The 19088-nt window shown below is 35.4% G+C and overlaps 1 protein-coding gene across 6 annotated transcripts in view; it reads right to left on the reverse strand.

Annotated features, from left to right (window-relative positions):
• The window catches only part of LRRC7 (leucine rich repeat containing 7), a 190520-nt gene that overhangs the window by 97346 nt on the left and 74086 nt on the right, over positions 1 to 19088 (reverse strand). For all 6 annotated transcript variants that reach the window (XM_076339950.1, XM_076339954.1, XM_076339951.1 and 3 more), the window contains exons 2-6: positions 15063 to 15265; positions 9038 to 9155; positions 8046 to 8124; positions 7230 to 7319; positions 4149 to 4205 (exon numbers count right to left, since the gene is read on the reverse strand). In XM_076339950.1, coding sequence (XP_076196065.1) covers positions 4149 to 4205; positions 7230 to 7319; positions 8046 to 8124; positions 9038 to 9155; positions 15063 to 15265 — 547 coding nt within the window. The remainder of the gene's footprint in view (positions 1 to 4148; positions 4206 to 7229; positions 7320 to 8045; positions 8125 to 9037; positions 9156 to 15062; positions 15266 to 19088) is intronic.

The raw sequence follows: 19088 nt of genomic DNA on the forward strand, positions 1-19088 counted from the left end.
GACAGGCCCTTGGTGGGACCTGTGGGACTTGTCAGTCTCCTACCACAGTTCTCTTAAGTGTTTCCTCCCTTGGCAGCCTCCTCCTTTCCCGTATCTTTCCATCCAGGTTGAACTACAGCCTTATTCAGCAGGATAGAAAACCGCAAATTACATCTCTCCACTCTGAGAAATTACTCAAACACGGAATAATTAAACACTGAAGCACAAACTGGCTCATTCAAAACCCATTGAAGCTAATGGGAATCTGTCCACTGATTTTAATTGCTTCAGTTTGGGTGCAAAATGACTGAAAACACCACTGGCAATTGGAAAGCCTCGCCTGTAGCTTCAAATAAATAATCAGTAGGGTAGTATTACAAAACAGAACACTATGGAGCTATCGGGAGCTGCAGTCTATAAAACACCATCCTGAGCTATTACGCAGTAATATTACACGTTGTTACAGTGAGTAAAGATCAAGTACACTTTTATCCAAACAGAATAATAAAAATTATCTTAGTTGGTTCTTCACACCAACAGACAACCCTGTGATCTAGGTGGCAAAATTGTTCAAACGTAAGAAACTTGGTCAGAATCTCACAAACAATCTGAAACATTTAACAGAAATCCAAGAGAAAAAAACCAGATTTTTCTATTTTTGTTGCACAAATTAAAGCTTTAATAAAATATTAGAATTTATATGCAATATTGGCCAGAGATTTCCAAATCTTTCTAAGTGCTCAAAAGATCCTGGAAACCAGTGTAAATAATAATCTTTAATCAAACCATATAAGAGAGAAAACAAATTACTGATTTTATAAAACAGTATTGTGAAGATATATAGACTAAACATACGAATATTTTCAGTACATTAAAAATATGTGTAAGCCTAGTAGTATTTTCTGAAGAGAAAGTACTGCTGACAGAAAATAGGAACATCCTGCAACATTTTCATTTGAAGAGCAACATATGTCTCCAGCCCAGTATGATACAGCAAGACAGTGTTATTTTAAATATTTGGTATGCTTGTCAGAAGAAATCAGAAGAATCTTCAAAGCATTTTATGAACAATGCTTCACTAATTTTCTGTCAGGAAAGTGTCTGGGAATATAGTGATATGTTTGGACATGCTTTAGATGCTGTAAAATTATGTCAACAAATTCAGCAAAGGGAAGCTCTCACTTTTTAATGCAAGTTGTATTAAAGAGGGACACTTTGGAGATCTATGCTCTGGTTAGAGAGCTACTTTTCAGCCAACTATAGTTAGTATTTACTTAATCTGATATTTTTGTAAATAATTTTAGAACATTTTGCATTCAGTTACTATGCAGTTACTATACATTTTACAACAATCCTGACTGTTGAGCTAGTATGAAATAGAGCAAAATTAGAGCTATGGTAAACACAAAGCACATTTAATTCCTGTTTATGCCAAAATGCTAAATGTTTCCTTTAAAAATTCTTTATACATATATTTTACAGCACAGAACAGATGAAAGAATATGATCTGCTTTTTGATAACATTTTTAAGTTGCACTTAACATGGTAATAGTACTGAGCAGAAGTTACTTAAAACAATCTTGCAGTACATTTCACATCTATTTAAAAGCCAAATTACAGTATTATTTATATGCCTTCCTTTTCATGTCTTTTCTTACATTAGAACTACTGGACAAACTACCAACATAATCAGGTTATCTTATTCATGACATATCCAATAAATTGTAGGGTAAGAAAGAAAGCCTTTAAGTATATATCTGAAAGACCTGCATCACCTTTTTTGCAACTAGATTGTAAAATATATTCTGATTTACATTACTGCATTTGTTTTCCTAACTGCAGATGGTTCTACTGTAGACACAGTTTTCTTGTCACAATTTTCCTTCTCTTATTGGCTGAGAAAATAAAACAGCCTGGTATTTAACGTTTTCCTGTTTCCCTGTAAAGCCTAAATGACATACTGATACTGGTTTACTTCCACCTGCCACACTACCGTGTCTGCATTCGCCCACGGCCTCACCACTCTCCTCCTCCAACCTCCCACGCTCAGCCCTGATCTTCCCAGGCCCAGTCCAGCATGCAAAGAGATGCTGCTTTAGACGAGTAGTTACTGTCTTTTTATAAAAGAGGTCAAGTTCACCCTAACTAGGAAGCAGGACGTATATCCTCTAAATTAACACTCTCTAATATGTGTTAACTCCTGTCCATCCATTACACTGTGCACCTTTTTTTGCTTGCAGAGAAAACTGCTCTAGAGGACAAAAGAAGCCCAGAAATGCATAGATCAGCCATTTTTGTCCCAGCTGATGCAAAAATGACCTTGTCAACTTTCTTCCTCTTCCTCTTACTTTATTTCATAACACAGCTGTCCCTTTTATCTAGCAGTTTTAAGGATAGCATTTGCATAAGCAAAGCCTTTTATTTCCAGTTCGTCTCAGTAGTATATAGCAAAGTCTTCTGCCATAGCAAAGAGCAGAGAACAAACATGCCTACAAATAATGTTTCCCTTGGTTACGAGAATCAAAGAACTTCCTTACTTTCAGAATCATACAGTGGGAAAAGGTCATACTCAGCCACCTTAACAAACTTAGTGCTACTGAAACCAGAGGCTACTACGCTTAGGTATGAATCTTCTAAACACTTGCCAAACTTGACAAAATTTGCCTGTTAAACGCCACGTATCACAGAAGAAAAAAAAATTATTAGTAACAATGACACACAATCCCAATCTTGCTCCCACTGAATTCAGTAACAAGTCTGTTATCATTTTCAGTGGGATTAGAATTAGACCAGAAATATAAAAATATTCTGTTTGATCAAAATTATTCTGTTGTGGAATTCTGATTCTTCAATCCTAGCACACACACATCCATTTATTCCGACAAGCACCTTCTGCATGCAAAGACTATGCAATTCCCTTCTAAAAGAGACTGATGTTTAAGAGGTAGTTAGGTAACATGTACGTACTACAGCATGTATATATATAGCCTTTCAGATGATAAAGACCTCAAAGGCTGCAAATCTGCTGCCCTGAACAGGTCTCATTTAAAATGCAGATAAACACTTTGGTAGCAGATTGAAGCTTTTTTTCCTGTTTTTCAAAATAGTAAATGTAACTCAGAACAGAGGAAATAGAAAGTTTATACAAAAAAAAGTGTTTTCAAAAGAATATTGCCTTTAACACAAAAAAATGGCTTTCCTTTAAAAAAGGAAAGTGCTGTGGATAAAAGCCCACAAGAAGTAGTGAAAATGTCACTATATCCCATTACAGGCAAAATGCCTGAGTAGGAGATTTTGATAAATGCATGCTTGCTAAAAAAGGGCGCCCTTTTTAAATGAGCTAAATAATATGCAATTCAGTATTAGCAACGTTTCATAAACACAGTCCATTGCCACCACTGTAAGTCTCACTTATAATGGGGACATACAACCCCCGTTTATAACAATCCCCAAATCCATGGATATTTTTTCATTGGATAGGATCCCTGTTACAGAAAATGGTTATATAATGCTGGTCTGAATACAAAAATATATTCCTTGCTTTATGCAGTGCAACTTCCTATATTTAGCATGGGAAGTGTATAGATTTATTTTTCATTTCTTTACTGTTTCCTTTTCAAAATATCATCTAAATGTTGGTCAAATTATAGCAACAAATTACAGCAACTTTCTTTTCTGGTAAATAGTACCAAGAAACACTACCAAATTGACATTTCTTCAATGTTCTGATGATACAGGTTTCTAAATAGTATTGTAAACCACCAAATATATTTAACTTCTGTACAGATCAAATGGGGAGATTGTTCTACTGAGGTTACATTGAGTAAGTTTTCAATACACCAGATGATTACTTCTTGATGAGGAAAATACTGTCACATCATCACTGACCAGGGTTATCTCATATGTTGTTTTCCAATTTTGTTTACATCTCGTATTTTAAAATGTCACATTATAGATTTTAGATATTGAGTTACAGTCAGCTAGTGCACCAGACTCCATTTTCCATTATATGTTCACTTTTTGCTAAAAACCTTCAGTATAATTTCTTTAAACGACGGAAAAAATAACTCTTAACAGAAATGACAGCACTGCATTGCTAACAATAAAAATATTTTGCACTTTTGGAAATTTCAGGTGAAAGAGACTTATGTAAATATTCAATCACTTACTTTGGTAGAGTTTTCAAGTGATTTTCTCTTAACTCCAAAATTCGCAATTTGACAAGTCTAGAAATATGATAGAAAATAATTAGTCCATTCAGTGAATTAGTTCAGGAATTCAGAAGAATTATTTGAAACTACTTATTTCAACAAAAAAAGAGTCCGTTTAATGCACAATAGTAAGACGGCCAGTTATTGTAGGGCTGAATATGATACAAAATGTATTCAGAACCAAATAGCTTCATGTAAGGACAGATAGCTTCAGATAAGGACATATCTGTCCTTACCTGAACTCTTCTGAAAAACTTTGACATATATCAGTTTTTCACAGTAATTCCAAATTATTTTTATTAATTATTCAAACAAGGCAAACATAGTAAAAGTTAATTTCTCTCAAACATTTCCAGACTTATTACGGATAAAAAGCAACCGCTATTTAGTTCACAACTTTCTTTTGCATTTTTTGAGCACTGAATTCTACAGCTCCACACAGGCAGACCAATACCACGGAACAGATCTCCATTGAATTTACTGTATTTTAAACAGAAGTAGGACACATGCTTAAGTGTTGGTATAAATTAGAACCGATACACAACAGTACTTCACAATTCCATATCATTGTGCAAACTCTAACTGGCAGTATTATTTAAGCCACAGCAATACATTTCATGAAGTAGAATAATGGGAAGGAAGGAGGACACATCAGATAAGAGATGAAGAAACTAATGTATTAGAGTTCCAGAATTTGAGGCAGTATTGTCTAATTACCCATATTGTCTAGGAAGATAAATTGTTAAACATGAAAGGATTTTGACTCATGTCACCCTTTTACTGGGTTTTTAATCCCAAATTATAACCAATGTGGGGAGGAAAAGGAAGAGGATACAAAACCGAAAGGATGAACAAGGTCTTTTCCTCTTCATCTCAAATTGTACAACTCCACTCACAGAAAATCTGGAGTATCAAATCAACTATTTTTTGGAGATACATTCAACGCATGAGCTGACCATGCCCAGGATTGCTCAAGGCCTATGTGAAACTGAGCAGTTCCGCATAACTAATTTGTAATTGTATCATTTCTAAACAGAGATGTCAGCCCAGAATCATACTATTAAAGCTTCTAGGCTGATATCATAGTTTCTAAATGTGAAGAAAGTTTATTGAGGAACTTTATGGTGAGTTTCAATTATTTCATTAATACTGCTTCTCATATTACTCTGTCTCTACAGTCCAGGTCCTTTAGTGCCATAAGCGTAAACATGTGAGAACAGTTGAAAAAAAATACAACAAAGCTTTAAATAGTTCTCTGTCCAGCACACCACCAGTTTTCTGTTTCATGGAACCTCAGGCTTCCCAATATTATGCTCTTCTAGAAAACTATGATTTTATCTTTTTCTCCTACCAAATAAAGCAGAAAACATTTCAAGTCCTACAGTTGCGCTTAACCAGGACTAAAAAGAACAACTTTAAATGAGAAATGTGTAGAGACTTTTACATGATGCTCAGGTAGACTCTGTTCCTGACTTTATTCACATGGCTAAATGAGACTATAAGAGACTAACTGAGTATTACTGTACAAATTTGGAGAAGTGCAGTAAGAGAGATACAGTTAAAGAGCTACATGTGGCTAGTAAAAAAACCCAAAAGAGCAATGTCTGTATGCTAATGTGGGAAGCTTTGGAAACATGACAAGGATTTGTAAATGCAAGACACCAAATAGATAATATAGGAGCAGAATAATAATAAAGGAATAACAACCACAACTGGAACTAGCGTCATTTCATTTAGATAAAATATGCATTTGTAAAGGAAAAAAAAGTTAGTGCTTTCTGCTAAAATATTTAGAATACTAGACATGTCCTTAAGCGACAAAGATTATTAGACAAAGTACCAGCAAGGCTTTAGAAGAGCATAATGAATATAGACACTACACATCTGATAAATTGCAGGCTATTTAATGTATTTATTTTTCCTTGACATTTGAACATAATGTCTGATTCCAAACTGCAGAAGCAGGCTGTCTTAGGATTTACTCTGATATTTAAAACACTCATCAAATGCAAACAATGACAATTTTTCTTCCTCTTTCTTCAACTAGGCATTTTCTAAAAGGTATTCCAGCATAAAGCCCAGACTCAGCTCTGCATCAGTGACAGGCCCATCAAGTGAATGCTGATAAAGCAGAACTTTCTATTTCTCAATGCCTGAGCGTACCAATGTCATTTCCAACACAAATTATGTCACCTCAGTATTAATTTTAGAGTGCTGAGTTGATGTTCCCAGTTGAGCAATAAAACACACATATGGGTAGCTGGATGGACCAGGAAAAAACTAATACTAGGTGAATTCTGTAACACCACCGTATATTTTCTCTGTTAATCCTTTGTCTTCTGAGCTGTTTGCCCAACTAGACTACCCGAGGGCAGAAAGGCTGACCATTCCCTCACCAGTGCAACAGAGGTGGAATAAACCTGGCATTTCTGCCAGACCTGTGCAGTGTAAGGATCCATTGGTTTCTGCTGCCCTCTTAAATGGCCATGGCAAATTGTGTTAACTTTGATTTCCTCTCCCACCTCTTCTTTGTCCTTATCTAACACTTTTGCCTCAGTTTCTGCTGCATTTATTTTTACTCTCATTCTACATCCTTTCTGTCTCTTGAATCTTCTCTTGTTTTTGCTTTCACATTTTTCCTTTGGTTACTCCACCACGCTCAGTCATTTCTTTCTTCCTTTCTGACTCACAACACTTTTTCTTTCTGTTCATTTTTCAATAGGCATAGACCACGTTGTTATTTTCTGCCCTTTCCACAATTTAATAACACATTTGATCAAGGACAGGCCTCCTTCAATTTCTATTTCTTCTCACCTTTTCCCTAAACCACCAAACTGCATCACTTAATCATAAAATTCTTGCTGACATAACATTCTCTCTAAACAATCATTCATCAAAATAGGGCTGAAAAGCCAAAATCTCTTTGTGCTTTTTTTTGCTTTGTTTGGTTTTTAAAAAGAATACAGCTTTAAAATGGTCCCTTAAAGCCTAAACTGGGTTCATATGAAAGAGCAATGTGCTTTGATGACTAATTCTTACCTTCCAAAGTTAGCTGGAAGAAACTCCAAAAAGGCATCATTTAGATAGAGCTGGGTCAAATTTAGAAGTTGTGTGAAGCCATCTGGCAGCCTAAAAAAAAGAGTTAAAAGCTTAATGCTCACACCGAAGTTGCTATGGAAATAATAACAATGTATATTTAGAAACAGAAAGATTACTTTTTCTCTCACCTTCTTTTTCTACCCAAATTCTCAAGAACTTACTTGTTACAGACGACATTTTTGCCCGTTCTCATCTTTTCCATGTTGCTATAACCACATGAAATTCAAATGCCTGGCACATTCAAGTTACATCAGCCTTTTCTCCCTTCCTAGCTGAGGGTTTTAAGCCAAAGGTGTTTTCTTTCTTTCTTTTTTTTTTTTAAACTGAAATATTAAAATTTCATCCTTTCATCTCCTTCACTCCATTTTATAAATCATGGGATTACAACACAGATTTTTTGTGACTATTGCAAGTTTTTGCAAGGAATAAGGGTTGCCAAAGTCCCAAGAGATTATGGTATGTGAGGACGCAGCACGGCTTACTTCCCAAATACATAAAGCACCAGCCTCCTGTGTTTAAAAGGCTGCATCATATGGATTGCTTTGCCAACACTTTCTTTACTATGTGGAAAGACACCACATTTGTTACATAGTACACAGATCTTTTCATAGATACATCAACCCTGGATTTCAAACAATTAAAAAGAAATTTAGATTAATCCTGCAAATGAACTTGATACAGTGCCTTTAAATTTTAGTTCACTTTGCGTAAATTTTCTGCACTTGCAGTAAACAAACACAAGCTACTGATACTCACTTAGAGACTGGATTGACACTGGCTTCAATAATTGTTAAACACTTACAACATTTAATATTTTCTGGAAAATCTTGAATTCCTAAAAAAATATTGAAAGAATTATTATACACACGTAAAAAAAATGTTCAACTTGTTTTGTTCATATATGAGTTCATTTGGCATTTTCAGATCAGACTTAAGCTATAACAGGAAGAATACATGTATTTTAGTATTACAGTCTAAAAGATGATACTTAAGCACTAAATAAATACACCAGAACAGATAATATGCCTTGTACTAAAACTATTATGCTAATGCTTGATTTATATAATCTTCTAGACTTAAATAGTGACATCATTTGTAGTGATATTTGTGCCTTTCATTTCTTTCCGAACTGCTTATCTTTTTCTTCTTTGCCTCCTTCTCTTCTCGGGAGAACATACGTATAATCCTGAGAGTCTCTAGGCCTATACTGATAATAAATTTTTCAAAATTTTCAAGAATGCCTAAACCTCGTTTTCAAAACAAAGACACTTAAGTTCAGACATGTAAAGGTTTTTAGGCACATAAATATAAATGCGTAATTTGGAAATGCACATCAGCAAATTAGTCACTGGCTATATAAATCCTGGTAGTTGTTCACCTGCAGCCTTATATGCTTAAATAGGTTACACAAGAGCCTAGTAAGTACTAAGCCACTTTGGAAAGTGGAATGCTTCATAAGTGCACTTAAAAATGGTCTCCTACTCCTATTTCTAATGTTTATCAGTCACAAGTCATCACGGGATACTATCCTAAAGCAACCTCTTTTTTTTTTTTTTTTTTTACAGAAAAGTAAGTGAGGTAGATATCTACCCAGACTTCTCAAAAGTGCCAGACAGGAAAATAGTACATAATCTAGAAAAAGAGCAAGTTTTCTAGAACACAAGTCTGTAAATCATTAGGAATTAAAACTTCATTATTGTTCATATTCATTACAATTCTTTAAAATACTTATACTTTTGATCTCTTACCATTTTTACTGATATCAAGTTCTTTGAGATTAACTAAGCTAGCAATAGTGGTTGGCAGACTTGAAAGGTCATTGTCTGGTATACTCAGTTTGCGTAAAGCTTGACAGTTGAACAGTTGCTGTAACATAAAAAGATACTTTACAGTGTTTCAGGAAAAAGATCAGTTTGGGATCATTATTTATACACAGAAGCAACAAATACCACAAAACTACATTTGCTACATAAGAATTCAATAATCAAAAAATATTTTGAAAAGCCATTATTTAAGAAGACATTCTTACAGGCTGCTCAGTGTCATAAACACAGCTTATACACAGAATAATCAGAACAGTTGACTGATAGCAGGAATGTTCAAAAAGAGCTTTCTGTCAAAAACTGCATACTCATTGCAATTAACATTTTGTAGGTACATGATATTTCATATGTGTCATATCAATTGAAATTTTTTGTGGCTTGTGGTAAAATAAAATATTTGATTTTATAATTTAATTTCATGATAGATTTTAAAATATTTTGACTGCACGCAGAAGAAATTTGCTATCTTCAAGAAACAAAACGCTTTGACATTATCAAAATGATATGTTCCTTAAGTCTCCCCCAAAATTCAGGACTTGATTCTAATTTTAAATTCCAATTCAAATTTTATAAAATGTCAGAATTTCCACTGCAAAAACAATCCTCCTTTCAACCTGAAGTAACCAATAAATCATGTTGAAAGCACCTATTTAACATGGCTGCTTTCCTCAAGAAATATCACTATCGCACATAACACCTCACACATGTAAAAATCAATAAAACAACCATACTAAGAGAAAGCAGTCATGAAAAGCGATTTCACATTTAGGTACATTGCATTGCAAGGTTAGAGGTGCCATATATGAAGAACAAGCAGGTGCATTTTTTAGATAGAGTAGCTTATAGCTTCTTCAAGCCCAGCGTGCTAGCAGGTATAAGAGGAGAATGCAATATAATTGCTTGGCTTATTTATTGCCATGCTCCACATTCCCCAGTGACAGTACTGTGGAAAATTGACTGTTAAGAGTAACAGAGAAGGCTCACGTGTGGCTACCCGCCTTGGTGGTACGAACCCTGCTTTGCACACCCAGCACAGCATCACTGCAGCTGGCCTCCAACTCCTGGTACCAACCACTCCTGCGCTACCCATCACACTGGACTGCAGGAAAGACCTGCTTCACATTACCCACTTCGTGGCTGCAGGCTCTAAAAACATCACTCTTTTTTCAAGAGTTAAAAGTTACTAAACCCTGTAGGACTTTCTGCGAATATGAATTCACCAAACGGCACCAGAAAATTCAGTGGGTTCCAGAGAAGAACAACTTCTCTTTGCAGGCATCTCAAAAGCATTCTTTAGATATTAGTGCTATGTTTACAACAGATTTAGTCTTTCTTTCAGACTTCTGTATCAGAATAAAGTCTATATATTCATCTACAGGCTATTTGAGAATGCACAATAATTTGATTGCCTAGATGAAAAAGCCAGCCAAGTATCCGGAGAGGAGAAAATTAACACACAAATGGTGTGCAAATGCCAACCTGGTACTTCACTTGAAGTAAATTTTAGATCATTTTGAAACTGCATTTTTCTGCCGTAACTCATAATCATTTAGAAAAATCCTGCTTTTTCTTCAAGATAATCTGTTCTCAGAAAACTGAGAGGGAATCACATGAATAAAAAATGCTCAGAATGAGAAGCACCACACCACAATCACTATCAATTGGCACCAAATATGAAAGGGCCTTTTTACTGAAAGACACCTTTCAAAATGCCTTTGTATTGACAGTTTTTTCAGGTTTCCTCTTACATGAAACGTACTTGTTAATTCTCAAGATTGTACAACAGCCCCCTCCCCACCGCTCACCAGCTAACGGCAGAGAGGTACAATGCACTGCTACAGCCCAGGAGCCCCGCAGGAGTGACAGAGAGAACTATTTCTTATAACTATTTCATATAACTGTGCTGGGTCCTGCGGTTCCCAATCTGATTTCTAGGAACAGCCAGAACATTTACTGTACACCCTGGAAGCCAAACCAGGTTACACAGTTCTGCTTGCAGACAATGTTAATAAAGGGAAATATCTCTCCAGAGAATGAGGAATTCCTTTGCAATGCGTCTGAGAGCACCTACTTTTTCTCTTTTTTAAGGAAGCACATCAGTTTGGATAAGACTGGAAAGTAATGAAACTAATAGGCTCTAGGGTTTGCTCTTGAGATTTCTAGCCACATTACTGTGTGAGAACAGCTGTAGACATTAGTAATGTTCAGCATAGGGAACCTGCAGAATTTTGGTACATATACAAACTATACCATGCTATTACACCTGGAAAGTTAAATTCCCAGTGCATGTTCCCAGCCATTCCCCTGGACAATTCTTATTTTAAAAGCCAAGCACGGCTTGGAACTTAAAGTTTTGACAATATCTGAACAGATACAAGCCTTTTGAACTGGTGAATGAAGAAGCATAATAAAAAATACTCCCTCTGGAGTAATTTTATGATGTACTGTTGTATCAGAAATAATACAAGAGTGTGAATACAGGTATGTAGGCCCAAAATTGCCCACTTTTTTTTACCCACTGGATTTTCAAAAGGTGTCTTTCTCAATTTCTAGTGCTTTATGGCCTTGCCATCACAATCTTGATGTAATCATCATACCGTATGTCCATATACTACTTTTATTCCTTTCAGACTGGAAACCAAGTGGTGCTAATAGTGCTGTGATTTGAGTTACAACAATGAGCTATTATTCTGCATATCTCAAGTTCTTGACTACAGAGCAATAGAGGTTGTTGGTTCCAGGGCCATTAGAGAACAATATGAAATTTCTGCTCTTTACTTTCCACAGGCATAACTGTGAAATGGGTTGGCTAACATATTGGGGGAACTTGATGTCAGGATTACAAAGGAAAAACACTTTCTAGCTTTGCAGAACAGAAACATGATTTCTTATTGGCAGATTTAGAAGAAGTATTCAATGCCTTTAACGGAAACTATAACTTATATAGCAAATGCAATGCAAAAGAAAAAATATAGTTAATTTATAATACCTACCCATCTATGTGAGCTATACATTAGTGATTACCTCAACACCGTTTATATATTGGTTGTATTGTTTGTTCTCAGTGAGACAATTAAGCATTAAGATGTAGCCTCTAACTTCAGTAGCATATTTAGCATTACTGGTATCTATTTTCAACACGTGAGATGGTGAAACACAGTGGTGGCTATTTCTAGAATTTGCTGTTAGAGACGGATGAATTTTTCATAAGTCATTGACAAGTAAACTAATTTTTTAACAAATTAGTTAAAATTTAACTACTTACTAACAAAGTAGTCCGGATTTTACTTTATATTTATAAGGGAAAGCTGCTGGGGAGAATTTTCATCTCATTCATGTTTTTCTGGATACTGATTGCCAGTGACTCCACCTTCATTAAAATCGTTATTTTTTTTAGTAGTCATTGATTCATTTGACTCATACAGTTAGGGACATACTTGCAGCAGCAGCTCATCATAATGAAGTCAAAGGCAAATAAAATAAAAGACTTGGCTAGATTTAGGGGAAAATAGAGAATAAGAATTATACAACAATCCTATAAATCCTTAAAAGAAAAGAAAAATATAAGAAATCAGGAACTAGAAATACATTTCTAATGAAGACAGCAGAAAAAAAGCATAATTATGATGCGTAAAATGTAAGGTAAAAACTTTTAAAAAAACCAGATGGAATGAGTTTAATACATCAGTTTAATGCAAAATAATTTATTGGTTTCTAGTGTACCATGTATCCAGGTAGATAAGGACTTAACAGAGTTTTTACCTATGCTTTTTTCATTACATTTTTAAACTTGATAAAGTGTTCTGATGAGAGAAAATTTCAAAAGAATATTGTAACTTCAGAGACACATAACATTTGGTAAATAACAGAAAATTGACAAAACAAATTTTCTCTGGAAGAAGTTATTTGAATTCACATTTACAGAGAGAGGAAAGTTCTGCCTATGGTAGATCATAACATGTAATACAAAAGTTAATGTTAAGTAATTTGGTGCTATTTTATGAAAAAATGTCATTTTCTCTCCTAGAATATTAATTCAATACTGAAAAAAAGTTCAGACACATGCAGCAAAAAATATTTGAAGCAGAAAATTTGATAAAGAAATTATTTGGACTGTTTAATTTATGATAATGATTAATAAAGGCTTAAGACAAAAAAATACAAATGGTATAAAGAAAGCAAATTAACCCTCCCATTAATCTTCTCTTACACAAGGCCAAGACTATGTTAAAGGACGCATTTACCCAAACTTAAGACTGATTAAAAGGATTTCTTCAATACATAGTATTTGCTTCAAAATATTATTTATAACAAAGAAAAATGAGAAAAAAGAGGTGTAAAAATAGAGTGCTATATATTTAAATGTCTCCAAGGTATGTATTTATCTGCTGTTTTGTTTCACAAATAACAAAGACAAAATAGATGATACCACAACACCATGCAAAGGTTTCATTAACATGCACATTTCAATTGTGACTGACACTAACAACGATCACCTTCATCCCAATTTCATAATTTTGGACCCCCTACCTTTGGCCCTCAGTTTTTCCATATAGAATTATGGCATATTGCTCTTGTTCTATGCCCCGACATATTTGTCTTTCATTATACACTGCAATTTAGTTTGAATACCATGGTGATGCGTACTGTCAAGAGACCCAAACCAAATATTCCAAAAATCCCTAGCTAAATTAGACACTTTATATATTCTTCAGTATGATTCTTCAGTGGCGTAATTAAAATATACAAGGTTAACCATACATTATTATTAAAAGAGAAACAGTCCTGAAGGTATTAATTAGCAGTAAAATGGCCTCCACCACAATCCATTTCATATTTATGGGGACAGAAAAAAATACCTGGTTCTCTGCTGTCCTTTCTAGTAGCAGGAGATATAAGGCAGTTCTCCATATCATTTTTCTGTGACACTTAAAAGATTGTAGCACCCTGTCTTACCATTTGTAAAGAATTTCTTGACGGAGTGAGCAATCTTAAGCAATGAACCATCATATCCGAATAAAGGAACTCCATGTAATGGAAAAAGTACGTTTTCTACATTTGTAAATAGAATTTATATAAAGTCTCTATGTGGTGTAAGAAAGAAATACATTGAGAGATGATGAAGAATGGATTACAGTGGAACAATGTTTAATTAAAGACTTGTAAGCATCTTTCATTATTGTTGAGAAAAATTCAATTAAGGAATGGATTACATTACTTCATGCTTCATTATGTAGCTAGCACCTACTATTAATTGGTTTTTCCACTACCTTGCCCTCTTTTGTTTCCAGAACACTTAAGTTACAGTAATTTTCAATTCCCTATAGTAAACATTAATCAACAGAAGAACAGATTTAAAGATTCTATAAAAGAAGTTCTACACAGGAAGGATAACTTAAGTAATCTTATTGCAGGACCTCATTTGCAGTTACAAAAATATTAGCCAGATAGTACTGGCATTTCTCCCACAAGGATAAACGGCTTATCCTGACAAAGAGCCTGCTTTTAAAAGCAGTGCTACAGAGGATCCAAATGTGAGATCATCTACCCCATATATCAGCGTACTCCTGGTCAAGGTATCAAATGCCATATTAATTACTTGTTGTGCAAGAAGTACTTCTTTTGAACAATCATTAATTTCCCAACTTAAGACTTCATTGGCTGCCCCCTGTTCTTGTGCTATGAAGCAAGGAGAATTAGGTGGCCCTACTCCTCCCCACGCAGTACCATCTGCAAGAACAGTGTCTCAGCTGTTTGGGCTCTTCAGAGAGGGCAGAAAAAAAAATTGTAAAAATGTAATTGAATCTCTAGAGTTAATAGCCATGACTCTTTCCACAGCAAGCAGGTCTCCTGGTCAAGAGCAAGCCCTATTTCAGAGTTGAAGCACATGTCGAATACACATTTAAGAACACAACTTTGACATCTGTATTACAGGCAGAATACTGATTACCTTAGGTAGCTCTTCAATTTGATTGGCATCTAGGTAAAGCTCCTCTAATGTCCGTTCAAAGTTAAAAACCTCCTTTGGCACCTGCTGTAGGCCACAGTGAGAGTAATCTAACACTGAGACGATTTCTTCTTCACCACGAAAACACCGGCAGGGCACCAACCGGCCGATAATTTTCCTTTTGGTTGTCATCTCCAAACAGCATACTGAAGGAAAAGGGGAAAAAACAGTTTTCTGAAACTATCAACATTTTGGGGACTATTTCTTTAGCATTATTACAGAGATTGCAATCCATTAAATACAGTTTTTCCTGAGGGATATCTGTAGTCTGCATTCTGCACTTCTTATTCTACCTTTCTACAAAACATGAAAAAGTGAGATTTGCCGGCGTAATCACAAAAAGCAATCTCAATACATCATCTGTTCCCCTACACTGGGACATAAGAAAACATGCTAAGACCATCCACAACTGTTGCTTTCTTTAATGATGAAAATTAGCTGTGTAAATCCTACATGTATGAACATGTTCATCAGACAAAGTACAAAATGACAACGTTTGTACTCCATGTTTTAGTCCCTTGCTCAGTTTGGACTGTGAGCCACTGAAGTGAACCAGAGTCATTTGGTTCCGATTTGCCCTGACAAATGCCCCATTGTATTATACCTGATTTCTCTGAAATCAACAGAGTTCCTTAGCTTTCCAGTTACTGCTGGAGTATATTTGCTGTCTTTTCAACCATATGAATAAAGACAAGGATATGTAAACTTAATTGGTTATAAAACTAGAACAAAAGTAACCCAAAACCAGACTGTTTACCTGTCATTCCTGCTTCTCTTATATTACCTTGGTCTGCTGAAAACTCAGGTAAGCGACTTAGCAGAAATACCATTAATTTTTCCGCAGTAAAATAAACGTCTGGGAAATTTCACCACAGTCTGTTCCCTAACTTCTTCTAATCTAGATGCCAAGTTCTGCAGATCTTCCTTGCATATGCAGTTTGTACGAGCACCACTAACTCATATGAGTAACAGTTTACACAATTGTATCTTACTATTTTTCAGTGGAATAAAAATACTTTAACTCACTACTCTTGAACTGAGAGAACACTCAATAAGCAGATTTTATACATGTCAAGCAGTCTCTAAATCTGGAACAGATATTGACATTTTTAGAAGTTATTTTAACATGATTATAGATAAATTAGGCTGTTCTGAAACATATTACCACAAAGCCAAGAAGGCCTAAACCTTCAACTCCCCTTTTCTAAACCACTTACAAGGTTTTGAGTTACATATATGAAAAAAATGCACAAAATTAGTCCAAGTAAAGCAAAACAAAGCTCATCAGGATCCTCCTTCACAGGATGCCAGTGAAAAAGCAACTGTATATTCATGCAAAATATCAGTGGAGATAATTCATATTGTTTAAGCCATTACTTATCTGAAATGTAAGAGAAAAAAATAATTTAATTGGTCAGATAATGCTCCATTCATGGATCTCTGTGACTTTTTTATCATGTAATACATTGATATTTTGGAGATAAATAGAATACTCAAATGTTTTATTTCCTTGTTTAAATTTTATTAGCACCTAATCTGCCTTTAGCAATCCCAATGAGATGAGCACATGAATACTGTCAGAACAAATACTGTTTTTTCATGTTCTCAAGAAGACTGAAATGTTGAAACGAACAACAGTGAAACCAGAGTGCAGCTGGTTATTCATTTGGCAGTGCCAATGACAGGCTTTCTGTTGGCTGATCCTGGATTAAGGGTAAAGCTTAAAACAGATAAAAGAGTATAGTAATTTTGTAATTCAGCTTGACCAGATGCCAAGTTTGTGGGTATAACATAAAAGTTGTATCTTAATTACAGTCAACTGATGCAGTGAAAACACCTGCATAATACAGTGTCCATAAACTTCTGAAAATGAAAAAATAGAACACTTACAGGTATGAAAAAAGAAGCAATTCATTTACAATCTAATAAATCACAAAATCCAGAAGTTTTATTTCAGTTCAGCGGTATAGTCCACTGCAGAACACAAACAGCCACACAGCTAAAATTTAAGGATGCCACACGCCACTCAGACTTACTCTGTGAACTTTGATTTTAAATGTTCTTCATTTAAATGTCTTACACCAGGAACACTATATCCCCAGTCACAATTCATACTCAACACTGTTGCTGGACCTGGGTTCTTGATTAGCACTCAAAATTTCCTGTGATAAAGAAATGTTTATTTTAACATTGTCCCTAATTTTCCTCTGGAAATAAGGCTATTGCCTTTGCAGCTTCAAATCTGTTGGTCAATTTCAAACCCATTTGGGAGGAAATTACATTTATAGTTTTCTCAACTTCAAAAAACTTTGCATTTGTCATTTTTTATTTAAGGTGGGAAAAGTCCCAAAGCTCTGCTCCAAAGCAAGTCCAGCAGGAGAATGGCTCACCACACCAGAAGTTCTCCCAGTTCTCTCTCACATCAGGGTTTTTTCCTAATTGTGGTGTTATCTGCTCTCTCCAAATCTTTTGCACTATATCTGCTCCCACCACCAAAGCACATGACATGCAATCAGCTCGTCTGGTCTCGGAAAGTCTGTGTTTGGATGTTGAAAGCAGCTTTGGCCATCACTACTTAATCACCTTGCACCATATTCTACCTGACTTTAGGATCACCTGCAGTTGCAGCAACTGCTGACTTCAGCAAACCTTCACACGTGGGAAGCAGCAAGGAAAAGAGGCGGAGTAATGACAAGAGGGAAAGCTGTCAACCTCAACAGGGCTGCAGGTGGGGTGAAGGCGAAAGGATGTGAAGTACACAGTGGCCAACAGCCTCCAGCCATGTTCCCCTGCCTGGGACGCCCAGCTGAGGCAGCCTGTCCTGTCCTTCCCCTCCTGAAGGAGCATCCCCTGTATGTAGCAGGGTGGATGTCCCTGCTGGAAATGAGCCAGCTGGAGGACCCAGACACAGGGAAGGCAGCACAAACACCTCACGGCCTCCCAATGTCTCTGCCTTGCCAGTATTTCCAGAATTGGAGCACAGGCTACAGAAGGGGGGCAGACACTGACCACTGACACCAACCTGCACTGCATCTTTAGTTCCAGAAATCTTCCCCAATAGCTCATTTGAGTGTACAAGATTGAAACAGACAAAAGCTGTAAAAGCATTGGTCACAGAATATGTATTTCACAAGAAAAATGAAATTAGCTATCAAGTTGCACAGTCTCTTTATATTCAAACATAGGAAGCAGCATTTGCAACTGCGTATTTCAAACCTTGACACAATAAAAATAAATGCCCTTAGAATATCAAATTATTTGTAGCTTTTCAAGCCATTTGAAGATAATGAACAATTGAAGTGACATGTACTTCAAAAACTACTCAGAAAAACATTCTTCCCATAGGCATTACAAAGCACTTAGCTTTGCATTATTCTCCTCTACTGTAGGCATACACATAAAACAAACCCTGCATTTCACTTTAATAGAAACACAGAACAGTAACAGTATAATAGAACAACTAGAAAGTGTACAAATAGTGAAGTGATAGAACTGTACTAAAAATAGCAATTACAACAGCAAAAACACTTTTAAAAATTTTTTTCTTTTGCTTATGTACACAAGTGTTTCCATTATTGCAGTTCATAAAAGTATCTATAATTTCTTACTCAATAAAAAATTGTTTTAAAAATTAGACAGAAAAAAATGCAGAGGATAAACAAAAGTGATTTAATTACTTTGCCTTTCTCAAAAGCTATGGTAAGACTCAATTGTCATGATAAATTAGGTTGGTGGGATTAATTGGCTATCTATTGGAACTGTCCTCTTCAGGAAAAAAAAACAAAACAAAACCAGAATGTGATTTGGATAGATGAGCAATCTGTATTTAAGAAAAGATCAATACTGGAATAAAAAAAGTACTTGAACCTGAATTATGGTGCATTGCTAAGATTTTGTGAGAAAAGTTAGCATGAAGTAACTCCACTACAGAAACTGCTGCTTATAGAATATTTACTGGAAGGATGGCCA

Source organism: Aptenodytes patagonicus, chromosome 5 (genome assembly GCF_965638725.1).
Source record: "Aptenodytes patagonicus chromosome 5, bAptPat1.pri.cur, whole genome shotgun sequence".
Lineage (NCBI taxonomy): Eukaryota > Metazoa > Chordata > Aves > Sphenisciformes > Spheniscidae > Aptenodytes > Aptenodytes patagonicus.